Source organism: Silene latifolia, chromosome 6 (assembly GCF_048544455.1).
Source record: "Silene latifolia isolate original U9 population chromosome 6, ASM4854445v1, whole genome shotgun sequence".
Taxonomy (NCBI): domain Eukaryota; kingdom Viridiplantae; phylum Streptophyta; class Magnoliopsida; order Caryophyllales; family Caryophyllaceae; genus Silene; species Silene latifolia.
In genome coordinates this window covers 9426172-9453318 of record NC_133531.1, presented here as the reverse complement: position 1 = coordinate 9453318, position 27147 = coordinate 9426172, and the positions used below count along the sequence as shown (strand labels likewise).

At 35.4% G+C, this 27147-nt stretch overlaps 2 protein-coding genes across 3 annotated transcripts; one reads left to right on the top strand and one right to left on the bottom strand.

The window, feature by feature from the left end:
* The first annotated feature begins 16448 nt into the window (after positions 1-16448).
* Positions 16449-20720, top strand: LOC141586256 (NAC domain-containing protein 30-like). Of its 2 annotated transcripts, XM_074407429.1 has the most exons (4): positions 16449-16810; positions 19180-19363; positions 19816-20087; positions 20254-20720. In XM_074407429.1, the coding sequence occupies exons 2-4, from the start codon at positions 19198-19200 to the stop codon at positions 20677-20679; spliced, it is 864 nt and encodes a 287-aa protein (XP_074263530.1). In that variant the 5' UTR covers positions 16449-16810; positions 19180-19197; the 3' UTR covers positions 20680-20720. The 2 variants fall into 2 exon arrangements, with proteins under 2 accessions (XP_074263530.1, XP_074263531.1); XM_074407430.1 differs by lacking the exon at positions 16449-16810 and having other exon boundaries at positions 19136-19363.
* Positions 20721-21394: 674 nt separating this feature from the next.
* LOC141586255 (calcium-dependent protein kinase 11-like) lies at positions 21395-25985 on the bottom strand. The gene is made up of 7 exons (XM_074407428.1): positions 25106-25985; positions 23731-23874; positions 23476-23628; positions 23246-23361; positions 22722-22889; positions 22418-22642; positions 21395-21890 (listed from the first exon to the last, which is right to left on the bottom strand). The coding sequence occupies exons 1-7, from the start codon at positions 25689-25691 to the stop codon at positions 21747-21749; spliced, it is 1536 nt and encodes a 511-aa protein (XP_074263529.1). The 5' UTR covers positions 25692-25985; the 3' UTR covers positions 21395-21746.
* Between the last annotated feature and the right edge of the window lie 1162 nt (positions 25986-27147).

Genomic DNA, 27147 nt, shown 5'->3' with positions numbered 1-27147 from the left:
CAAAGTTTTAAAATTTTAACCTTAAGTATATAGGAAAATCTTAAAAGTTATAACCGCAAGTATAATTCCAAAATATTTACATAAGCAGCTAGATAATTTTTCAGGAAATTATAATTTAAAAAAAAAAAGATGATGAAATATGCTTATAAATCACAAATATTACAGAGTATTAACATATTAATATTTATATACAAAGTGTAATATAATAGGAGTAATAAAGAAGATATTTATTTTAGTATTTTAAATTACTAATATGATTAAAAACTCATTTTATATAACTTTCATATCATTTTATAAACAAATACTTATTCAAATAACTCAATTTTTATAATTATTTCATTATAAGTGCAGTAAATATTTTTGGAAATTGTTTATTTTTGATTTCAACCATGGAAAAAGGCATTTTAATTTTTTTTATTCGTATTCTAACCTTACTCGCTTCGTAACCTATTAACTTATACTCCCCTCTGTTCTGAATAATTCTCCCCATTTAAGGGTGGCACGCGAATTAAGGGTGTTTGAATTAAATAAGCTAAAGTATTGTGCTAGGGTGAGGTAATTGGACAGAGGGAAGGTATTGTGGTGTGGTGATTAAAATAAGTATTGTTATGAGATAAGGTGATTAAAATAGATAAATATGGGTATTGTGGGTATTGTTGTGAGATGAGATGATTAAAATAAGTATAAAATTTTACTAAAAAGGGAAATGGGAGAGTATTGTGAATAGATGAATAAGAAAAAGGGGGAGAGTTAACCGGTGATCTGATCTACTCGATCCGTTTAATAGGTCCTACCTGGCCCAGTAGTACCATAAGCATAAATTCCTTAACAATTGAATAAAACAAACGATCCTGGTCTAGTGATATGGGCCAGTCTAAATAAGAATAGAAAATCGACCTAATATCCAATGAACGCGGTATAATAGTTGGGCCCTATCAATAGCCCAAGGATTATAGTGCAAACAATTAAACGTTACCAACTTTTCCTTGCTCTATCAATTCATTCAATTGGAGGACTACTACAAAGCGCAAGTACGAGACGGTATCGAGAAGGTTATAATGTAATGGTGAATTTAACGGTAAAAATTTGAAATTTTAAAGGGACTTTTCTGTTTTTTTGGACTGAAATGCATTTAATCTGAACTGAACTAAATTTATAGGATCTGAACTGAACTTATGAGATCTTAATTGAACTGAACTGAACTTATAGGATCTAAACTGAACTTGGAGGATCTGAATTGAACTTACACGATCCGAATTTAAATTAACTTAATTAACTTAAATTAATTTAACTTAATTGTTATTATTATTATTATTATTATTATTTTTTTTTTTTTTTTTTTTTATAGAAGGATGCGCGCAGCTTTCATTAAAAGATTCATAAAAGTTTACATGAAATTGGTGGGGAGCCGAGAGACAATCTGGGCTCCCACACCCTTAGCAACAGCAAAGCTAAGTCTAGTAAAAATGTAAGCGGCCACCCGAGCCCCGCATCCCGAGATACCGAGAATTTCGGATCCGCTGAGCAAGGCAACAAGATCCGAACCCGGCTCCCAAGTGAAGAGAAGGAGAAAGGAAGGAAACCATAACCCACTATCGCGCACAAATCCCCATACTTAGCACACTTTCACCGAAAGCAAAGATCGGGCGACAACCCGCCCTACACAAAATCGCAACCCAGTCCGAGTCAAAGGTGAAGAACCCGCCAGTCGACGCACACATCACGCCCCCGTCCCAAGAATAAAGCAATAAATCCGCAGGACGAAGAGAGCCACCATGCCCATCAACCAAACCGATATCAACCTCCTTTCCCGCAGTAATACCGGATCTATAGCAGATGTCGAAAAGAGTGTCCCGGACAAGGTTATGCCGATGTTTAACGCCCACAAGATGCAAGACAAGAAACAGCGTGGTCCCTAAAAACATCCCGGCAAAGAAAAACCCGAGAGCAAGCGGGACAGGGCCTAGATACTGTGAATAATCTAACACCCAGACGATACCCCAAAGACACTACGGTATGTCCTCCGTTCATAGTCCGCCCCAACCCCGAGATAGGAACCGCACGTAACCAATCGGGAGTGAGAACCTGCCGAGATCGCCATAAAGCAAGTCAAGGCGAGGTGTCAAAGAGAAAATGTAGACTCTAAGGCAAAGAAGAAACCGTCGTGAAATAAATGTCCGCGCTTTCTTCATAAGTTTGGGGACAAAGCAATTTCACTGGGGTGACCTAAAATATCGAACCCGTAGTCGCAGAAACACCTCCGCGCATCATCAAAAGCGGGGCCTAGCTACAATACCGGAAGAAGTAGGAGTTTAGCTCGCAAACCAAAGATGCGCGGACGCAATAAAAGCATAAAATAAAACATCTCCCGCCGCATAGACACCAAGACCACCAAGATGAAAAGGGAAAGTAGCAAGGCGCCACCGCCAATCCCCAAAACCCGCCCGACGCGATGACAATCGTTCCAAGCCGGAACGAAGAGCGGCATCAAAAGGAAGATGGACAGACCCAAAAACACAAGGGGAGCAAGTACGAAGGGAGAAGTATAGCTTAGAAATACCAAGATCAAGCTCGAAGAAGAAGCAACTCACATTGCGGGTCCTCAATCCTCGCAACCAAGTCCATTAGCTCAATGGTCTTAGTTACTCTCGTCGCCACAATCTCACCGCTAAAACCAGGACAAGTCTTGTGTCCTCCCAAAATCGTAACACCGCGCAATGGCCGAGAAATAGAAGTGGGGAAAACCCCAGGAAGCCGACTCCGTGGATCCTCAACAGGCCAAAAGACCTCCGTCTTGGAGACATTAAGATGTAAACCAAAACGAGGGCCATCCAACATAATCAAGTCCAAAACCTTCCCCACCTCCAAAGTATCACCCACGATGGTGCCATCATCTAAGTACCAAGCCTGCAAAGTGAGGTCAAAAGTGTCCCGGATCTTGCAAACCAAGGGATGCAAAACCAACGCGAAAAGCAAAGGCCCCAACGGATCACCCTGCTGAACACCCTGACAAGACCACAAACAGTGCTCCCCATAAAAAAGGCGGGCCGGGCTGGAATAACAAAACTCCACCCAACGGGAGAGAGCCGGGCAACGACGGCGAACCTCCTGAAGCATGGTCGAACGGTCAACAAGGTTGAACGCATTCTGGAAATCAACCAAAGAAAGATAAAAGCCCCTCCTGAGTCCCCCGAGCCTCAATGAGCCGGTTCAAGGCATGCAAGATAGCCTCTCCTCCACCGGACACACCCACCCCAAACTGAAGTCCATCAAAATAAGAAGATAAAGAAGGACCAACCATAAAAGCACCAACCTTAGAGACAAGTCGTCTCCAGACCGTGCAACAAAGAATAGGACGAACCCCACCACCCGGTTTAACAAGTGGCGTGAGAGGGGCGCTGGCAATGTACTCACCTAGAGGAAGAGGACACCGGCCCTCAAGAAAAAGATTAACCACTCTAGTAATAGAAGTGATAAAATCATCAGAGATAGCCACAGCAGCGCCACTCAAACAGTCCATAAGGTGCTGAGCACGAAAACCATCCCGCCCACAAGATGTACCGCGTGGGAAGCTCAATCATATCCAAAACCACAAGAAGAGGCAACCGGAGGATGATGATCCCCAGGCAAAGGAGGCAAAGAAGGAGGCGGGGCGACAGGATGCTTTTCACGCAAGGCCACAAGAGTGGCATCGGAGTAAGGGGCAATACGATGAAGAAAGCACTCGCACAAAGAAGCAGATATAATGACCATCACAAATCTTCTTCCGACATTGCCGAAGGTTAAGCTCGCTCAAATCAAGATCCTCCTCCACAAGAAAGGAAGGGGAACCTCATCCAAAGTCGCCCGCACGAGCCGCAAACCGCCACCAGGCACACCCCAAGCAAGAATAGCACTGCAATACTCTCTTCCGGCGCGACGTCGACAAATGTCCTACACTCAAGATTACTCCTCGGGGAAAAGGTCTTAAGTATACAAAGGGGCAACACAATCAAACGAATCCGCAGAGAGGTCACCGGAGAGCCACCCACATCGTCCAAAGCCCCTTTTAAAACCCGAGCAAACCCAAGACGACACTTAGGAGGGATAGATTTCACAGTGCGCAAACCCAACGAAAGCAAACGATCAAGCAAAGAGATAGTCCAACCAACTGGCTCAACCCCAACATCAGACGAGATAACCGATGGAGATGGAACAAAAGGCCGAGGAATACCATAAATAAAAAAGCGGACATGGCCATCACCACAATTCGGAGGATCCACAATGTAACCATCCTCACTATGCCGACATTTAGTAGTAAAAGGATGAGTGGTAAGACACTCCCCACATAACCGGACCCCCATCCGCCGCAAAGTAGTCTCAAAGATTAGAAAAAAACCGTCAAACTATCGAAAAGAGTTTGACGTGTAAGTGCCATAGCTTCACCACGACAATGTCGATCCTTAAAGTGCCGTAGGAGGGAGGCTTTAACGAGGCCCTTTCCACTACCATCACGACACCCATGAAGACCAACGAAAGGGCAGTGATATCGAACCAAAGCAGGCATGGCGCGAAAGATGCAAAGCTATCGAAATGCTAGCAACCCACACGCATACCCACAACACAAGATCAACCGAAACAACACAAGCCTATGAAAAGCGTGCGAACAGAATAAAATAAAGAACAAAACCAAGCAGGAGAGGTATAAATGCAAGTCAACTCTGCAAAAGAACGTGCAGAGTAGCAGTACACTTACCTAACCATGTGCATGGAAAAGGAAACAACCCACGTACCAAACAATCCTAAAACAAAACTTGCAGCAGCCAAGCACCACACAGTAATTGCAGATTCCGGCAGCAAAACCCAAGGAAAGCAGGTCGCAGAGGAGGCAGGCAACCAGCACCTCGAGTAGCAAAAGAATGCAACCAACCCAAAAACAAAGAAAAATTAGAAACGAAGCAAACCCGAGAAACAAAACAAACCCGATCGCGAAATTCCCACAAACACGACCAACCGCAGAACCACCAACAAAACCCACCTCGGCCGGACGCGAGGTCCGAAGGTCGTCGTGAAGGGGTGTTAGGCAACGCGACCCACCGCAGAACCACCAACAAAACCCATCTCGAAAACGAAAACCCCACAAAAGACAACACCCGTCGCAGATCTTAAACAGCAACCACACAGAAACCCAACAAAAGACCACCCCACACCGGCGCCGTGCGGTCTGAAGGACGACCTGGGGGGGTTGCGATGGCGAAACAAATGATGAAAAAAACCCGCAGGGTAAAGCCCTACGAGAAAACCCACACGCAAACCCGTAACGAGACCCAGAAACCCCACACCGGGACCCAGACAACCGTGTTGATGGCCGGCGCCGTGCGGTCCAAAGGACGACCCGTGGTGGCTGGTTATGGCGAAAAGTGGAAGTAAAACCCGTAGGGTAATGCCCTACCAGAAAACCCACAAGCAAACCCACAACGAGACAACCTCACACCAAACACCGGGAACCTGACAGTCGTGTTGATGGCCGGCGTGAGACAGGGGCAACCGAGCCGGAGACGAAAGGAAGCAATGACGTTAGTAGGGATGGCAGCAGTCGTTCAAAAAATCGCCCTCCCTCACACTCTCTCTCTATTATTATTATTATTATTATTATTATTATTATTATTATTATTATTATTATTATTATTATTATTATTATTATTATTATTGTTCTTGTTCTTGTTCTTGTTCTGGTTGTTATTTTTATTTTTATTATTATTATTTTTATAAAACCGCAACTTTTATTATTATTAATATTATTATTATTGTTATTATAAAAATAAACGCAAACTTTTATTGAGATTAAACTATTTATTTTACAAGAAATTAGTGGTCAACCAAGAGAGAACACCGATAAAAAAAATATAGTCTAAAACACAAGGTAAAATAATAACATTTTTTCGCTTTATATACATTAGTTTGTTCATACATTATACCACAGTTACACTACGATAAAAAATAATGAGAAGAGTGATATTTTTTTTAAAATAATAATATATACATGTATCGAATAATTAATAATGTCAAATGTTTTTGCGTCGGTTTTTAAAAATAATACTCGTATATAGCTTTTCTAAACTGAATTTATAGGATCTGAACTGAACTGAACTTATAGAATCTGAACTGAACTAAACTTATAAAATCTGAACTAAACTTATAGGATCTAAACTGAACTGAACTTAAAGGATCTGAACTGAACTGAACTTATTAGATCTGAACTGAGCTTATAGGATCTAAACTGAACTGAACTAAACTTACAGGATCTGGAGTGAACTTAAATAAAGTGACTTTAAGTCCAAAAGAACAGGGCCTAAAGGTTGAAGATTCTCTAAGAGTAATTTTGTGAAGTTTATGGTCTGAGGTAATGAGATTATACCTTCTAGACTTTGAGTCAGCCCCTTTCGGGTGACTTACTTGGTATACGTGATTTGCAGACTATTATGTTTACCCGGGAATTTATCTAATGCGCACAAAAAATAGCTGCTGCGGGCCCCCTTATCCTCTAAAAAATATAAAAGATTATGAATAACAAATTTTACGATCATTTTTTTTTATATATATATCGGACTTGTATTTTATTTTATCTAAAAAAACTCACACACATGTAATTTCGCCTGATTTGAAGCATGTTCTGTGGATGCTACAATAGGTCATAAAATCGAATTCTAAGGTCAATAGGTCATCTCCTTGTATTATACTTCACACTGTAATTATATTGTCCTGCTATTTACACAACCCAAAAAGGTATCAAATATTAGTCTCAATGTATTCATTGATCTAACGAACTTTGCATGGCATAATTATATGACTCATATCACTTAACATTTTGTTTGAGTCGGTTTTTGATTGTATCAAATAAAACCAACCTGATAAACAGGTCACAGGTTCAAATCTCATTTAATCGTTCTTCATGGAATTTCAGTCATCAGCTTAATCTTCTGATCGAATTAGTTTTCGAACAATAATCTCTCTAAAAGAAACTAATATTAAGGTTCATTATCTTAGGGAGAAAACCTTCTAGAAGTTTGTTAGTTGTTATATCATGAACATAATTAAAATAATGATGGTAATTGGTTATGATGGATAAGATTGAAAATGTTATACAAATACAATAATGAATGTTTGTCTCTTGAATAAAGTAGTAGAAGGAATCTTATATAAGTTGTGTAGAAGGGAAGCAGCACCATATTAGTCCTTTTATGAGTCCCACTCTTCACAAACCGCCCAAATTAACACCCACTACCCTTAGTTTACACTACTAGTATATCTTTGTAAGCCCTAACTTGTGAAGCCGACCTTATTTCCGTCTAGAGTTACGATCTGTTAAAGTTTATTTCATCAAAAGAATTTGATTCATATTTCGCAATTACTATTTAATAATCGAAGATTTTTAGACCGAATATCTCAACAAGATGATTAATTAATTTGAAAAAAAAATTACAATTCCCATAACTAAGTTGGTAACTAGCTAGGAGTTACGGAAAATCATTTTTTTTTTTGCTAAACAAAGGGCACAACTTCACACAACATAGAAAACTAAATAATGCATGATAATAAGTGAAAACATTTCATAAAATTAAAATGAGGAGTCGAATTTTCATAGTCAAAAGTAATTTTTAGAGCTCAAATTCTGAATCCCTGGCCATAAAAAAGTAACCTTTTTATACTGAAACCTCTTTTTTAATTGCGTAACCTTACAAAAAAGATAATCCATAATATCATTTACGAAGTACCCGTACCATTTTTTGCATAACATACTAATTACATTCATTTTCACTTGTCCGGGGTGATAGCGAGCCGAGTCAATCGAGCTTGAATTTAGCCCTGCTCGGATGCTCACGAAACAAAACTCGAGCTCGTCCGATCTCGAGTTCACACAAGCTTGCAAAAATTGAGCTCATTATCATGCTCGTGAGCTTTAATAACACGAGTTCGAGCACAATTCGATTCCATATATAATTTTTAAGTTATTTTTTCCATTTGATATATTTTCAGAAGCATAAATCCGAGGTTATACATAAAATTACATTTGATATTATTATACAAAGATATAATCATGATAAATATTTTTATAAAATAAGAGCAAGATATTATCTTATCACACATCTTCGAGTCGCTCGCTAATTTAACTTTTCGAGCCGAGCCAACGGTTGCTCGGCTTTACTTGTTAAGTTATCGAGCCGAGCTTCAACCGAGCTTTGACCGAGCCGAACTCAAGCTACTTACGAGGTGTCTCATCTTATTATCACCCCTATAACTTGTAACCAAAATAGTACGAATACAAGCGAATTAATGAACGTAAAAGCATCATGAAATTTATTGCACATATATTTCGTCATAGACTTGTACTTAACTACTTAAGCCATTGAATCAATATCATACTCCAAAGTCCACAAACATAATCTTTACCAATTCATGATCTCCGGACAATGAATGATACATTTACATTATTAATTTCTTCTAAGCAACTTTCATCAAAATTTGCCCTTTCGGGTGTGGAAGAATCATAACTTCATTAATAAAAAATTTACAAAATTACTACTTTGGGTTTAAGGAAATATTTCTTACTTTGCTGCGTCTAACAATTTAAAAATGATTGTAAAGTCATCTACTATGTATTAAAGACTTTGACTATGTTCCTTTCGACTGATAGGGAGCTGAATTGAAAACTGAATGAAGATGAGTTAAATTGAATTGAATAGAGTGAGTTGAACCAAATTGAATAGAGTTGAGCTAAACTGAATGTAGCTAAAGTATGAGTTAATTACTTAATTTGTGAAGAGATGAGTTGAATTGAACTGAATGAAGTTGAACTGAGCTGAACTGAACAGAACTGAGCGGAACTGAAATTAGTTAAAATTAAGCCAGAAAAAACAGGGTCTCATGCCTTGTTGAGCAATTAGCTGATTAATTTCAGCATAAATACATTACATAAGTAGATTATAAATGACCGATTAATTAAAATTAATAAATTGTTAGTTTTGTTAACAAAATCGAGGAAATTTTTCTATTTTAAAATATATTAGGGGTGTTACGAACTTGAGACAATTATTTGCTATACCTTCTTCTTAACTACTAAGCTAACACATCTTCTGTAAACCACAATTAATTTTGTCTTCATTATTACAATAATACTTGTAATTCATTAATACAATTATCCTTATAACAATCTTTCGCAAGATCCTATGGAAACCTTTTAACACGCAACAAATATAGGACAATGATGTACAATTTCTTCTTCTCTCTAGGACCATATTTTGGCCGTATATTGTCGTGTCGTAAAGTCCTTAATTACTTTCAATTAATAACATTATTTTTGCTTTCATCCTCTTTAATTAACTGTACTTTTTAGTATGCTCCGGTAAGTATGAACCAAATTGGACCTACTTAATTTAATTAATATAATTTAATAAAAGTACCTTAATTCCCTTTCGTACACCAACTTATTGGTGGATATGAAAGATTATGGGACTATTGGTAAGGTTAGTAGAATCAAATCTAAGGAGTCAATTTAATATAGTTAGTGTCTTATGTTCACTATTAAATTTAAGTGTGCTGAATGGAGCTAAACAATATGTATGTTAAATAGAGCTAAATTTAAGTGTGTTGAATGAAGCTAAACTGAACAGAAGTGAGTTAAAGCGAGCTAAACTGAACTTTGAGGAGCGATTGTACTGAAGTGAACTGAACTGAACTAGACGTCTAGACTTAATGAAACTGAACTAAACTAAAGTAAGCAAAAGTAAGCGAAAAGCATGTAAGCTAAAATTTATTTCAAAACAATTCGTGTACTGAATAGTTTTGACCTGACTTGAACGAATGATTGAGCTGAACCGAACTGAAATGAGTTAAAGTAAACTGAACTAAACTTAATAGAGCTAAATTGTACTAAAGTGAACTAAACTGTGCTAATATCTTTTTTTTTTTTTTTTTTTTTACTCTATGGAGCTGAACTAAACTAAAATGAGCTAAAGCATGTGAACTAAATTTAAGCTGAAAATAACTCGATTTATAAACCATCATATTATACTGTTTATCTTATAATAATTTAATCATGAAGAGATTGTCCAAAATAGGAAATTTGTTTCAACACATGCATGTATTCTAGACTTCAAAATTCTCATCTCGAGCTTTGTGTTTTTGGATTGAAACTTTTCTAAACTATAGTGAACCAAACTTATACTTCCTCTATTCTCATATGATGTACCCATTTTATTAAAATATTCCACTCATATATTCAACAAATGGGTACATCATTTAAAAACAGAGGAAGTATTATGAAACCTGAATTAGATTGAACTGTATTTATAAGACAAAATCTCAGATGAACTGATTGAACTTAGAGGACATAACTAAATTGAAATGAACGTACATACATGATCTAAACTAATTTTTATTTATAGGACTTAGACTGAACTAAAATGAAATTAAGTCGAAAAGGACGTGGCCATATGTTTATTAGAGAATTATTAATCATTAATTAGTAATTCGTATAATGGAAAGTAATTTGGGCGGTAAATTAAGGAAGATTATGATATGATTAACCCGAGGACTATTTTCGTGGTTTATCACATCGATCATTATAATATAAGTTGGACCACTTCGGTGCTTGTTTGATTATTGTGTTGGAGCTTGGAAGGATAAGTTCACTATAACAACCGTAATCACCTTCATTTTATGTGCTTGCTCTTTCTTACATTATAGGATTACTAAATTTGATATTATAAACACAATTTAGCTTCCATATATGAGGTTTTGGAGGTGTTCGTTAAACAGCGAATTGGTAAATTTTCAGCATATTGAAGACCTTTAATAGTTTAGTATGTTTGATTTACCAATCTACTAATTTGCATGTTTAGTAAAAGGCATGTTGAAATAGTAATAAATTTAGCTCAATCTACTGTTTTCGATATGTTGCTCCCCCCTCCAACATATTCACATTAGTAGATTGTGAAAAATGAATTTGTCAACCATTTACACATAGGTACAACAATGTATTCATCTAAACGCGCTAATTACTAAACAGTTCTACTAAATCTGCTAATTGAAATGTACTAGTCAAGCCTGTCAATCCAATCTGTCATTTATAAGCTGCTTGATCAATCCACAAATAGGATTATACATCAAGTTGTATATGAGCATGGTACAACTAAGGTAAAACAAATCGAGCTTATGTGTATTTTTTCTGAGTTTATTCAAAATTATATTTTTATTATGTAAATGGATAAAATCAGATACTTTCTAATAAAGCTCGTATTCTTTAAAATAGAACCGTACAACTGGTGGTATAATACATGAATTGTGATCAATTTGCTTCTATTAATATTAATCTGCTGAGTACCAAACATGGCCTTTGAACATATTTTAGTTGAGTAGTGTTATGTAAAGTCGATCTTTTTGGGTGAAAATCGGGGTGTCTACGATCAACAATAATGAGTATAATTCTCTCACCGTAGATACTCTCCAAAAAGATAAATAGTTGTCAAGAGGTTTACCTCATTCTCATAGGCGGGAATTGAATCCTAACATCATGCATGATTAAGGGTCAGTTGAGCATTCTAATAGGAATAATTATAATAGTTGGGCCTCAACCATCACCTTAAGGTGATGGTTGAGGCTCAACTATTATAATTATTCCTATTATATCTTGTAGCACGTACAATAAAATACAAAAAATTCAAATTAGAATATTTTTATCGTGTTAGGAATCGAGTAAAGTTAGGAAATAACAACACCCAAAAGAGTTTATCCGATCTAATTAAAATGAATGAAAGGCCTCCACAAGTTTAGTGACAAGCCGGCCAATGCAAAAAGTGAGACAAATGAAATTGTTGTCATATCTTGAATTTGACAAAAATGAAAGAAGGGAGCAATAATCTGAACAATAGATATTGTCAATGATAACCATATTAGCATTGAGCAACACTAATTACTATTCTTCACACTACCTACATACACTTGCACAAAATTAAATGATTTATCATAATCAAACTCGTACCCTTATAACGGAAAGTGCGTTTGAATGCAAGAGTCATTCTCATGTTTAATTTGCGGCTCTCATTATTCCTATCAACAATACGTATTTAACATAAATGATGATTTCTCCGTTCATTTCAGTTATTTGTTTACCTTTGATTTTGACATAAAGATCAACGAAAGAGAAGGGAGACCAATTATTTGATAACATTATAATAAGTGGACCAAATAGAGTATAAATAATCAAATTATTCATTAAACAATTGACTGAAACGGAGGAGTACTTCATATCATGGGACTCCATATTGTCTTTAGGGATAATGTTAGGGCATTATCAAGCAATTTATCGAGACACTTATTTTATTGATAGTAATGATTTTTTCCTATTAATGAATTAATTCCTTTAACAATTTTAAGTTTTTATCGTAGTAGTGCGATTTCATATTAACATATTATCCGTATATTGTAAGTGTCTTATAAGAGACTTATTCAACTTTGCACCGTATAGAATATGTTGCAGTTGATTTGAAAGTTCTGATATCATTAAATCCCCATTTAATTTTTTTTTGATGACGAGGGGGTTGAATCTCCCGTGCCCATGCATTCCCGCACCACCACATGAACCATGTAAGCCACCCCTTCGGAGGCTGCAGTGGTCAAGTGATCATCGCCCCAGCTGGTAGTCGAACCCGCGCCTCTCAACTCCTGCATTTCTACAAGTTTCAAGGTTTAACCCGGCTACCACTAGTCTAACACCACTTGGTTAAATTCCCATTAAGTTGTATGATCTACATTATGGTTTTTCCAAATTTTTGATGTTATCAACCGTCTTAAAAGATACTAACTGTCGTATAAGTGCCATAATGCTACTTATTCTTCACAAATTTAGTAGGTTGCATATTATGGTTTTTCTCTCATTATGGAATATCTATATTTGGCAAGTGGTTCTAAAATTAGAATGAGCAAGGAATAATATTTAGGGAATGATATGATTCTTTGCAATTTGCAACAACAATGCATACGTGATTGATTGATATTGCTAGGAAATGATTATTATGCGTCAGAAAAATGAATTATTACTCTGAAACTTGTACGAGAAAGAATTACATAGGCCAAATTATAAGTATAGTAGATCATGATATACGATCATAACGTAATAGACTAGTTTTGTTAAACGTAAAAGGGGGCAATTTCGCAAAAGCCATGAACAATGGAGAATAATAATGAGGTTTTATTTATTAGATATGGCTTCTATAAGACTCGTATGAGGTCATATTTACAAGGATGAGAAAAATAATGATAATGAGAAACGCATAAAATGTAATTTTGGACTTAATTTCAGTTCATTTTTTAGTTAGTTACTCTAATTTGTTTAGTTTAGTCCAGCTTCATTCCGTTCAGTTCAACTCATCTTTTTCCAAATTAATTTTTACTCCAATTGATTCGATCGCTTTAGTTCCATTCGATTTCGTTCGATTCGACTTTATTAAGTTTAGTTCAGTTCAACTCATTTCAACCGAAAAAAGCAGAGGGGCAATATATACGTCATCATATACCTTCACTAGTAAAAAATGGAATTATTATGGCCATGTTCTTTTGGACTGAAACTTATAGGATCTGAACTGAACTGAACTTATAAGATCTGAATCGAATCGAATCGAACTTATAGGATCTCGAATCGAACTTATAGGATCCGAACTTAATCGAACTTATAGGATCGAACTTAATCGAAATTATAGGATCCGAACTAAACTTATAGGATCCAATCGAATCGAATCGAACTTATAGGATCTCGAATGGACTTAAATTAAGTGAGTATAGGATCTCGAATCGAATCGAATCGAACTTATAGGATCTCGAATCGAACTTATAGGATCTCGAATCGAATCGAAATTATAGGATCTCGAATCGAATCGAACTTATATGATCCGAATCGAACTTATAGGATCTCGAATCGAATCGAATCGAACTTATAGGATCTGAAGTTAACTTAAATTAAGTGACTTCAAGTCCAAAAGAACAGGGCCTATATCTCAAAAATACGACGACGGTTGATGAAGTCAGAATTTGTTGTTAGAAGGCAAAAATTATACTCCCTCTATCCCGATTAATAGTTATCTATTGCTTTTGGCACAAAGATTATGGAATGAGAGATGAGTGAATTTGGACCACACAAAACTCATGATCCACATGGTACACATGGAAGATGCCGACAAAAGATAACTAAATAAGGAAATAGATAATTATCCACTAATACACCCTAAAATGAAAATAAATAACTATTAACCGAGATTATATATTAAAAGGAAAATCACTAAAAAATACAGAACACCAAGAAAAACAAATTAAAAATTTTAGTGTAAAATTATGATCCGACCTCTTTAATTCAATGATTTAGTGTTAAATATTCCACAAAGTTAATATTTTAAATCTTGACCCTTTATCATTAACTTCAAGATACTCCCTCCCATCCAGACCAAATGTTACAGTTGCTTTATCACACTTGTCGAGGCACGTTTTGTAACGTGCATATCTTTAGTTACACATTATTAAAAATTATAAAAATTTGATATTCTTATAGCATCCATGACGATAAATCAAACAAGATCTCATATGACTATATTTTGTCTTATAGATTAAGAATAATATCAAAAATTCCCTACAATCATAAATAGTGCCAAAAAGCAACTGTAACCTTTGGTCTGGACGGGAGAGAGTATGTCACCGACTACCGGTTTTATCAATGATTAGTTACATGATGTGGACAGTTTGGGGATGTAATTCTGACATGTCCTCCACATGGCAATGGTGGAGGATGACACTTCGGCAAAGGGCGGCGCACCAAACAGACTAATTACAGTTGGAACTTGCATATATGGTTGGACACACCATTACTTTTCTCACCAAAAATAAACTTTTATTAATAACCTTAATTATCCATAATTATGTGTGCTTAAACTATTTGATTGAGTGAAAGTTAACACAAAATCTCATTATAGACGGCACATATCCGTCTATAACTAAAGAAGGGTCAAATACAATACCACATTCTTAATAGGACAAGCAACAAGTAGGGTGGTGGGGTAAAAAATATCACCACTTTCAAGCTATTTAACCCGTCTTTAGCTATAGACGGATATATCCGTTTATAGCAAGACTAGCTGGAGAGTTAATCCATGAAGGTTTACTAAACTCTTTCAATTTAACTCGAACATTTTACTAAAAAATGCAAAGAGAAGTAGGAGATTTTGTGGGTATATGAAAAATGTTAAATTTTACTTTTAAGGAAAAAGAAAATCATTTGCGCTTTATTACAGTTTTACAGAGTATATTAATTGATCCAAATCTAAACTAAATCAAATAAAAAAAAAATTATAAGGAAAGGAGATAGTACAACCCTCGAAAATACCACGTTCAGTACCACCATACTCACATTAGATTATTTTATTAATATATGACTAGTTTAGACTCCGTGTAATAAATGCACGGTATATAGAGTTAGTTTTTTTTTTTTTTTTTTTTTTTTTTTTTTTTAAAATAAATGACTTATATGATAATGATATTTTTTTAATTGTTCATATTTCTCGTCATTGTATTTTTCTTTGAGGAAAAAAAGTTCTAACTGGCAATCAATCAAGAACATTGAGTAATGTGGTGAAATGTATGTTAAACAAAATATTTTTTATACCACAAAGCTAATGTAATTATCTTTATTTCTTTTGTCACGAAATATTAGCGATTTACAGTTTTATTTTTTACTTAGTATGGGTCAAGTCATTCCCAAATAATAGTATCAATAAAAGATTTAGCAATTTATAGTTTTATATAAATTTTATTTATATTTTAATTAAGAGATTATAATTTAGAGTTTAGTAAAAATAATATAATTTGAGAAAAAGATTAATTTTAATGAAATAAAATATAACTGTTAGTTTCCTTACTTAGTAAATAGACTTAATTGTTTATCTTCCTTATTTGAGAAGATGCTTTTTAGAAGGAAAAATTTTAGACCCACCTATTCTTTTAGTAGATAGGGGATTATGTTACATGTGAATGTGGCGGTAGTGAAACTTGTTACCCTCCACTAAAATAGCACCTTTCTTTAATTTTTTTTTTGTGCAAACGGGAGCTACTAGGATGATTTTAACACTGACGAAGTTCAAACTCGGGTCATGACATGAATAACACTACTTTTTATGACTTTACCGGTTAAACTAGTTGACATCTATACTTTTCTTTATTAATTATTCGCTCTGTCCCAGTCAATTGTTATCTTTTGTCCATTTTTGTAAGGGGAATTTCAAACATATATAATAATTGATTGGGACGAAGGAGTAATAGACTAGAGGTTATTTGTTTAATTAATTGACTAGAGGTTAAGATAACATAAGATAGTGATGTATGAGGGATTGAGAGTGCATATAAGGAGAAGTGAAGGGAAGAATAGAGACACAAAATGAGGGTGGTCTAAAAAAGTTGGTTTTGAAGCCGTCCAAAATTATAACCATTCTCTCTTTAATTTAATTTGATTTGATCCAATTTGCCACCCCCATGCGCAATTCATAACCCTTTTAATCCTTTCTTCAATTCTTCACATATATATACACATATCTCATTGCCTTTCTTCATTTACTTATTAACTTGTGCTAAACCATCTTATATAATTATATACACTATTCAATCGACCTATTATTCGAACATAATTAAGACCTATCTATAATTCTATATACATTTAGTTCGATTCTCTATATACTACATTCAATTATAACGTGGAGGAACAACATTTAATTTCTTGAAGACGATTCATTTTCAGGTGAGTAATATTTATTCTTCATACGACGTTGTTATTGACTTAGATTTCAAATTTTATGGTTTCTTTTGCTTGATTATATATCTTGAATAACTATTTAGCTAAAAATAGCTTAATCATGGCAACAATTCGGAGCTATCATAGAATGCTTATGATGTTAGCTAGAGTAATTTTTTTTTTTTTTTTAATATAGTAATTAGTCAATATTGCTTCTTTTCGTTTATACGGAAATTTATTAATGTTTTGCGTGTTTTTTGTGTGTGTAAAGTAAGCTCACAAAACAACATATACGCAACTGAATAACTCAAGATGTTACAACTAAAGTCAAAAAATTTATAGACGTTTAATTAAATATTTTTTTAAATATTAACATTAAGGTTATTAATGTGTTTCTAATGTATATCCTTATGACACACGTTAAAAAAATAATAATAATAATCTACTCCCTCTGTCTCGGTCATTTGTTGTCATTTTTCATTTTGAGGGTGTCTCAGTCAATTGTTGTCCTTTCCATTTTAAGAATGAACTTGATGAACAATTTGATCATTCACACTTAATTCCACTTGTCATTTAGTCATTGATCATTTTCTCTTTCCTTGGTCTTTGTGCCAAAAGTCCAAAACAAAAGGACAACAATTGACCTGGACGGAGGATGTCGATTTAGTTAAACCGTCAAACTGGTAAAATAGAAAATCTAGAAGAAGGATGGATGACCAACCAAATTAGTGAACCTCGTTTCGCTCTTGGATTGGTGCATTGCATTTGTCAAGGAAGATTACAGTGTCCCACGGGTTGACATTTGACGTTGACTTTTATACTCCCTCCGTACCACATCAAAGGTAACGTAGGGAAAAGTGGAGTATTTAAGAAAAAGTGGAAAAAGTAAGGGTAAAGAGGGAAAAAATAGGTGGGGTATATAATTGTGGGTTTAATTGTGGGTTGATAGGTGGGGTATGCAATGACATTTTGTGTAAATATCAAATAGTTATAAGGATAACTTGTTAATGTTGTGGGCCAAATAAGAAATGTTACCTTTGGTATGGTACGTCCATTTATAGTAAGTGTTACCTTTGGTCTGGTACGGAGGGAGTAGGTTTTCTAAGTCATAATTTCATTTTTGTTAATTTTTTTTTTTTTAAAAAAAATGACCATATTCTGTACAAGGAACAAAGAATTATAGTCAGTAAAAGTATTTTTTCCAATTCACCATCTTTCCGAGATATTTGGTTTGGAAGAAATTTACGGCTCTTTGAAATCGTAGGCAAAGTTATGTACTAGTGATTAGTGACCATTTAAAATATTTTTTTCACAAAGAAAGGTACTGCTTAGAAAATTTATTATTAGCTCAAGTTACAAATGTGAAAATACCTCCTATACCACTAGAAGAACATTAGAACATACAAGTATTACTGATTTACTGTACATAGATGTAAATATGTAATGGGATTTTAAACTTCCTAGGAAGTGTAAAACCATGATGTTGTTTGGTTGCCAAAATCATGGGAAATAGAACTTCCCACATGAATCTACTTCCTCCATTATTAAGAAAGTCACTCACTAAGCCTCCCCTTGGTCATTGGAACTTCCCACATGAATTAACTTCCCACATGCAAACCAAACACTTTTTGGGAATTCACATGAATTGGAAATTCATGTGAACTTGAAGTTCCCGGGAACTTTAATTCCCTTATGTCAACCAAACAAGTCCAAAGGATAATTATATACTCGTATAATTACTCTATTTTTTTTTTTTACCAATTTCATTTTACATTTGTGGTCATTTATTTGTATTTTAATTTGTTGTGTGTTTTTTTTTCTATTAATGAATCACTTATTAAAGTATAATAGGGCCTACGAGTACATATTATTGATAAACCAATACGGACTATTTAGTATTGATCATGTTTATATTTTTGTGTCAAAAACAAAAGATAATTAAGTTAACAGTATGTAAAAGTTAATTGATAGCCAAGCTATATAAACGGATTTACGGAGTATGTATTATTTTCTATTTCTTATTGCTCCAAACCTTTTTTAAAAGTATGGCTTATGCAATATGCATGTAGTGCACTCTACTCAAAAGACAAGGACAACGTGCATCTTTTGTGCCTTACGAAAGTTCATATTTTCTACCGTATGTTTGCAATTTTCCCTAATATTACCATGAAAACTTGAAACTTGAAACTTGAAAGTGATCAAGATATTTATAGTAACTTACCCTCTTCTTGTTTGGTGGGGTCTCAAATTTGGGTCCATAATTAGCTCCATACTTTTGATAATCAATTATTAGGTAAATCTGATATACCACGTCATCGTACACTCTACATTTTTCCCTTCGATCTAACAAAAATATTATATGGATTAATTTTCAGGAAATCGAGTAATTACAAATGGATCATATGGACGAGTCATGTGTACCACCCGGGTTCAGGTTTCATCCCACAGAAGAAGAGCTAGTAGGTTACTACCTTAAGAGAAAGATCAACTCCCTCAACTTTGACCTTGATGTTATTGTTGACCTTGATCTCTACCGTATGGAACCATGGCACTTCCAAGGTACACAAACATCTTTTATTATCGCCAGGTTCGACTTGCACCCGCTTTTTTCAACCCGAGTACCCGAATAATAAAAGAGGAGAGGGTACTCTTTTATAATCGGGTACCATATGGAACCATGGATAATAATTATACAGAGTAATACCCGATAATTTCTGAATTTGGTAAAAAAGCGTAATACCCAAATTTAGTCGAGTAATTAACCTGAGTAAATAATACAGAGTAATACCCGATAATTTCTGAATTTGGTAAAAAAAATGTAAATAATACATCTCCAAAGTTCCCATTAATTTCTGAATTCGATACCACTCTGTATTATTTACATTTTTTTTACCAAATTCAGAAATTAATGGGAACTTTGGAGATGTATCATTAATTAGGGCGTAGATTATTGGTGGTATCGAGTTTCAGTAAGTAACCCTCGGATATTGGACTCTGGTTGGTATGTGCAGAAAAATGTAAGCAGGGATATACAGAGGAAAATGAATGGTACTTCTTCAGTCACAAAGACAGGAAATACCCAACAGGAAGTCGGACTAACCGAGCTACTGCAGCCGGATTTTGGAAGGCTACTGGCAGAGACAAAGCTGTGTTATCCAAGAACTTGATAATTGGGATGAGGAAGACTCTTGTCTATTACAAAGGCCGAGCTCCTAACGGCCGGAAATCCGATTGGATCATGCATGAATACCGTCTTCAAACTACTGATCATTCGCTTCCTCAGGCAAGTTTAGTTCATTTTCTTGTCAGTCGCAAACATGACACGAAATAATCCGACCTGAATTGGTTTTCATACGAATACACCGATAAGAAACACCCCCGGCCACAAAATTACTAACCCGACTCAACGAAATGCGCTTAACATTAACATATCTGACTAAATGTTACAGGAAGAAGGTTGGGTGGTATGCAGAGCATTCAAGAAACCAAGTCCGAGTCACAAGCAAAGATTCGAGTCATGGAATCACCATTATAACAACTATTTCGTAAGAAATAACAGCACCAATAATCACATGATCTGTTCAACATCACAACCAGACTTAGCAAGTCCTTCAGAAGTTACTGATTCTACAAATTACTTCCATCCTCAACATCTTGGGCAACAGTTCCGCAATTTCGAGCAGGAGTTCACGTCTAACCGGGTTAATCTCATCGACAGTCACCTAATGGATCTTCCTCGGTTAGACGATAGTCCTTCTCTTTCGACAAGTATTGCCGCAGAACAGGCATTCGATCTACAGATTGGTGTATTGAGTAATGAGGACCATGATTATGATCAGCTTAGTAGCTTCCTTGGGTCTTTTCCCAACTTATAACAAAAAAAGTATACTTTTTTATATATATAACAGAAGTTTCCTAACATCATCGTTTCCCCAGTACCACAAGGGCTCCCGCTAAAGTTTCCTAACACAGAAAAAAATCGCTGATGACAAATAGGGTTATGTTATGTACTGACGGTATACAGAGCTTCTTTCGGAAAATGGAAGTTCTTATTTTATGGCTAATGAAGATGCAAATTATCTCCATCTGCCATTTTATTTCTTCACATGATTTGTTTATACTAAGCTATATAGTGATCACATTGATCACATTGTAAACTTATTGTTTTTATTTACTTCTAATGTTAAAGCAGAGTTTGTGAGCTAAACCTTAGGTTTGTAAAAAATATGATCAAAAACTCGATACTCTGGTTATAAACCACGAGGCCACGAGGTAGGTTTAGATTTCATCCCAAATTATTCAACAATCAATTCAGTACCAGCCAAGTTAGCCAACCCCTTTATTCTCTGGGTACAAATAAGGCCTAACCTTGATAATTATGTGCATAAAATCTCTGTAATAAAACGGGTATGGTAAACGGGTTAAAATTACTCCCTCCGTCTCAATCATTTGTTTAGCTTTGATTAAAATACCTCCACAATAAACATAAAAGGTGAACAACGGATGAGACGGAAAGAGTACACGATTACAGCATAAACAGATAGGCCCTATATAATTGATTAATCCAAACTAAGTAATGAGGCACTCGAATCGCAAATCAAGAACAGGTACATAGGTAATTAGGTACGAATATCCATACATACAACTAATATTAGCGGTATTATCACTCTTAAATGGATCACACTGTATTCATATTAGCCTTCTGAAAATCCGTCATATCATCGACATAAAAGTAGAACAATTAGTACCTTCCTCACAATATGGAACAATGTCCATCTCAAAAAATATATCAGCCTCGTTCTTTAAACAGGGGAACGAGTTTTTGGCTTCAGTCGTCTAATAATCAAACGAGATCCTTAAAAATTGAAAACCAGAAAAATTGGACATATAAATTCTCCAATGTAAAGCAGTAGAGAAAGGGAAGGTTACGTAGATCAGCCGTTCAGGAGCTGGAGGCTGGTGAAGTATCTTTGACCCCCAAAGCTTCGGCCAAGTTGAAATTCAAATTACCCCTCATTGTTCTTGTGCCATCTCCTCCGTCGCCTTTCATCATTGCTGAAAACTCGTGAAAGTCTATACGCCCATCCTATTTATTTCAATTTACTTACCATCAGTCACAAATTATAAGCAAAATTCGATAAATTATACTCTAGTTTCTCAAGATTGAGGTTTTTAATATACATGCAAATATGCAATCAATCTCCCCCAATAAGAACTCTTATAATCATAGATGAAATCTCTCAATCCTACCATCACACATCAACGACGCTCAAGGAATACTAATCATAATCGGGATTGAAAAATAGAACATAAGTCGATGACGAACAAGTAATCTGAAGATAGGAAAAACAGGAAATGACAAACAATTAATTGTTTCTTATCCGGATTCAGTTCATGGGCAAGCTTATTTAATCAGCACTCCGCAGGAAATGGCTTATCAGAGGCGGATGCTTGTTGAACGGGGGTCCTACGACTTAAAATTTTCGTGCTTATGTAGTTCTATTGTGTTCCATCAGACAATACAATACTCTGGCAGATGGGAGCCTCATTTAGACCAACAGTCAGACCAGAGTAACGGAATTATGTGAAGGATTTAAGACGTAGAAGACATACATTATCCAAGTCGATTTCCTTAATTGTATCATCCAGATGACCCTCACCAAGACCAAATTCTTTGCAGGACTGTTGAAGTTCGTCAATGGTTATGTAACCACTGCCATCTTTGTCGAAATATTTGAAGGCTGCTATTAAGTTCTCCTCCCTCTCCATCTTATTCATGTGAAGGGTAGCAGCAAGAAATTCACCATAGTCAATAGTTCCATTGTTGTCAATATCAGCCTACAAGAACCAAACAATGTTAACACACCGACGGCTAAATATCCAATAACAATCTCAAGCCTGAATTTAAACAACTTACAGCCTCCATAAGAGATCTAATGTCAGCCTCCGTCATTTCAGATCCCACCTTCTTAAGACCGACTTTGAGTTCTTCAAAGGTTATTGTTCCACTATTGTCTGTGTCTATCATCTTGAACAATTCTTTTAAACCACCAATCTCCTCTTCTGAGAGGCTTTCAGCAATAACCTGTAGAAATTCATAGCATTAAATATCAACTGTGTGAAATAGAAAAAGATATCATAGAGAACATGAGCGTGGGTAAACATTTTGTTCCGAGTGCTGGAGAAGAAATCAAAGAAATTATTAGATACATTGTCTCCTGATTATCCTGAAACAAAAACTTCCCCAACAGAAAGATTGCATAACCCTGTCAACATAATATGTAGCTAAAATATCCTCTATGATGTAAACACTCTGACTATATACGAATGAAACAACAATCATTCGTCTAGATATAATTGATTTGCACACATTATGTGTAAAAACTTCCAGAAAAGATACCATAACAATCTGAACAGAGAAGTGCTAGGTACGGTACATACACGTAAAGCCATCTTTTTAACTTTGTTCATGGCTGAAAACTGTTTCAGACGTGAAATAACAGCAGAATCCAAAGGCTTATCGGGTGCAACAGTGTCATCAACAATCCACGGGTGACCTACAAAAGACAAAACTCGGAAATTTTACACTCACGATAGCTAAATTAAAAGAAGATATGTAAATAAATAATAAAGTAATAAAGCATCGTGGTTTATATGGATAACTATCTTACATAAAACTTCATAAGCTGTTAACCGTCTCGTTGGGTCTCTATCAAGCATTTTGCGGATTAAATCCTTAGCGCTATCTGAGATACTAGGCCATGGTTCAGAGTCAAAGTCTAACTTGCCATGCAAAATTTGTCTGAAGATTCCTGCTTCAGTTTCTGCAGAGGTGTATGAAAACAATTAACACAACTTTAACAGATAGAAAGAAATCGGATCAAAATATATAAGTGAAACTATGAAACTGTTGTATAAAGAATTACCTGCCCAAAACGGAGGAACTCCACTAAGTAGGATGTAAAGGATAACGCCAGCGCTCCATACATCAATTTCAGGCCCATACCGCTTGCACAATACCTCAGGTGCAACATAGTAGGGGCTCCCAACTACGTCACTAAAATACTGCCCTGCAAACCAGAGAAACATGTACATTAACATCTATAGCAATGTCTCTAGTTGTCATACTCTTCAATGTACACAATCATTCCTAGTCTCCAATGTGCTAAACATGCCAGAGACCCAAGGATCAAAATCTACCCTACACATGAACAATTACATAGACATGCCAATAAAACGATCACACGAAAAACAGCAAACATGAAAAAAGGTCCGGTTTTCAGGCTATTACACATCCCGGGTTTACCTAATGCTCAGCTGATAAAAACATAACGAGTACAACAAAGCAAGAAAAATGCCACACATAACATCCATCTCAATCATTTCTGGTCTCCAATGTGCTCAACATGCCCAAGACCAACTCTCAAAATCTACCCTACACATTAACTATCACATAGACATGCCAATACAAAATCACACAAAGAATGGCAAAACAAGAAAAAAGGTCCAGTTTGCAGGCTATTACATATGTCGGGTTTTTCAAAACATGCCCAAGGCCAAGGCTCAAATTCTACCCTGCGTATTAACAATCACATAGACACCCCGATAAATAGATCACAATAACAACACGAAAAAAGTCAATTTGCAGGCTATCGCACATGCCGGGTATTAGTAAAACATACCCAAGGCCAACCAAGCTCAAAATCTAGCTTGCACATTAACAATCACATAAAGAACAACAAAACAAGAAAAGAAATCCGCTTTGCAAGCTATTACATATGCGGGGGTTTACTACAACATGCCCAAAGCCAAGACTCAAAACAAGAAAAAAGTTCCAGTTTGCAGGTTATCGCATATGCCGGGTTACCCAATGCACCAGGCTTATAAAACACAGCAAGTCCAAAACAACAACAAAAGAATTCCAATTACCAGGCTATCACGTATACTAGAATTTATCAAATGCGCAACTGACAATAATACAACCAACAGCTAGTCTTGCTTGTGACGGGATTTAGCCCGTCACAAGTTTGTGACCTCTCACAAAAAGGGAGAGGGGACAAGGTGGGGCACCCCCCATTTGCTTCCCACTCACCTCTCAATGGGCATTTTGTGAAAGGAAACGGTAAAAAAAAGGCAAGAATGGCCACAGACCAGGCATAAAAACACACAGCAAGTCCATAACAATAAAAAAAAGTTCTAGTTTGCAGGCTATCACGTATATACGGGGTACCAGATACCAAATGCGCAACTAACAATACGAAACAAAACCCGAAAAAATACCAAGAAATGTGCACTACTCACCAGGCTTATAAAACACAGAAAGACCAAAATCAGTAGTCTTCAAAAGTGCATCTTCATCAGAAGAATCAAACAAAAAATTCTCAGGTTTAAGATCTCTATGCATAACACCAAGAGAATGACAAGCTTGTACAACACCAACAATCGTTTTAATCAATTCAACCGCTTTCCGTTCACTATAATGTCCTTTCGCAACAATCCTATCAAATAATTCACCACCACCACACAATTCCATAACTATATGAACAAAAACACCATCTTCATACGTTCCTTTGATTCTTACAACATTTTTATGCTCGCTTAAATGATGCATTATTTGAATTTCTCTCCATACATCTTCATAATCTTCTTTACATATTAATTTCCTTTTTGGTATTGATTTACATGCATATACTCCTCCACTTACTTTTTCTGTGCATAAATATGTTGTACCAAATTGACCTTGACCTAATTTTTTCCCAATCATGTAATTATCCCTTAAACGCTGCGTTTCGTATGGTAATACTGATATACTTGGTTTTGTCGTTGCTGCTGATGATGTCATTAGTTTCTTCACAGCTGGTTTGTTTTCTGGTGATGATGATGTCATCTTTTTAATGGAGGAATGATTAAAAATTGAATTTTTTTATGTGGGTATTGTTATTTTGTGGAAATTTTTATGTGGGTATGATTGTTTTTGTGAATTGTGGAATGGGTAGTTGATGAATTTTTCTGGGTGTTTGAATTTGTTAGACTGGTAGGTAGCAATTTCATGGAAATGAGGAGAATGTAAGAAATTCTGGGTTTTTTGTTTTTTGGATGGAGATTGAGGAGAGTTTATAAAGATATTTGTCTAACTTGTCAACGTAATTAAGGAAAGAGATTTCTGCGTTTTATTCTGGTTAGTTGTGTGTGAGACGGTCATATCTGTTTTAATGATAACATCGTTTCAAATATTATTATTGGGTGATTTTGCTAATATTTATACAGCTAGCTGCCTTTATCATATCGTACTTATTTAGATAATGATAAGATCGATTCAAATAATATCACTTGATGATTTTGCTAATATTCAGACAACTAGCTGCCTTTTATCATATGGTACTTATTTAGATTTGTTTTATCATAATTATGGATATAACAGTCTTAAACAAACATTTGTGTTTTTTTAGGATTTTTTTAACTAGTTATCGGATAAGATAGTCTTATAAAGTTTACTTTCTCCGTTATTTAGTTGCATTACAATAGGGAGGAGGAGGGATTCGAAGCTGAGAGTCACCTATTACTCTATTAGTCATAATACCTGTTAGGAGATTACCGTATATTTCCTATTCCATATTATTCTTATTTCCTTATACCGAACTATCTCAAGATACACATCTATGATAATATGAGATTATATTTTTGTATACAAAGAAACCGTCTCACCCTCTAAGTACATAATTCTACAAGATGTTAGTAGTAGTTTTGGAGTAATAGTTTAGTTTAGTTTAATGTTATAATTTTTGGAATGTTTGGAGGAGACATGGAGATCATGGGAGCAGAGAAAGAATCTAGGGTACAATTCTTCTGAAAAGATGTGTGTGTATTAAACGTGTGGATTGGTTGGAGGCAACTACTACTTCTTGTTTCTCTAAAGTCTATAGTCCAAAGTCATCCATCAAACGACGGTGGATAATGACTCGATTACACTTCAAGTACTTGTTTCCACGTAAGTAACAAGGTAGCGCGTAAGACTAGTAGATTGACCCAAAACTCCCAAAATGACTCGAATTTCGCATCATTTTACAAGAGAACTCGAGTTATAATAGGTGGAAAAAAAGGAACACGTATCTGATAATAGATGAGTGACATCTCAATTCAAATACGTAATATTACCATTTTATGAATTATAGGAGATTTAATTTAAAATATACGGAGTGTTCTGTATTTAACGAAGGATTAAAGAATATTAAGGTGTTTTCAAATAATAGAAGGCACATTTGTCATCGGGTTACAACTCCATGCGACTCAAAACCAAAAGAATATGTCTCAAGGCATGTTTATTGTTCAATCATGGTCTTAGA

Coding starts and splice junctions, on each gene's coding strand:
- LOC141586256 (XM_074407429.1), top strand. CDS start 19,198: ATGGATCATATGGACGAGTCATGTGTACCACCCGGGTTCAGGTTTCAT. Junction 19,364..19,815: donor GGAACCATGGCACTTCCAAG/GTACACAAACAT, acceptor TGGTATGTGCAG/AAAAATGTAAGCAGGGATAT. Junction 20,088..20,253: donor CTGATCATTCGCTTCCTCAG/GCAAGTTTAGTT, acceptor TAAATGTTACAG/GAAGAAGGTTGGGTGGTATG.
- LOC141586255 (XM_074407428.1), bottom strand. CDS start 25,691: ATGACATCATCATCACCAGAAAACAAACCAGCTGTGAAGAAACTAATG. Junction 22,890..23,245: donor TTAAAAAGATGGCTTTACGT/GTATGTACCGTA, acceptor GAATTTCTACAG/GTTATTGCTGAAAGCCTCTC. Junction 21,891..22,417: donor AGGAAATCGACTTGGATAAT/GTATGTCTTCTA, acceptor TGAAATAAATAG/GATGGGCGTATAGACTTTCA.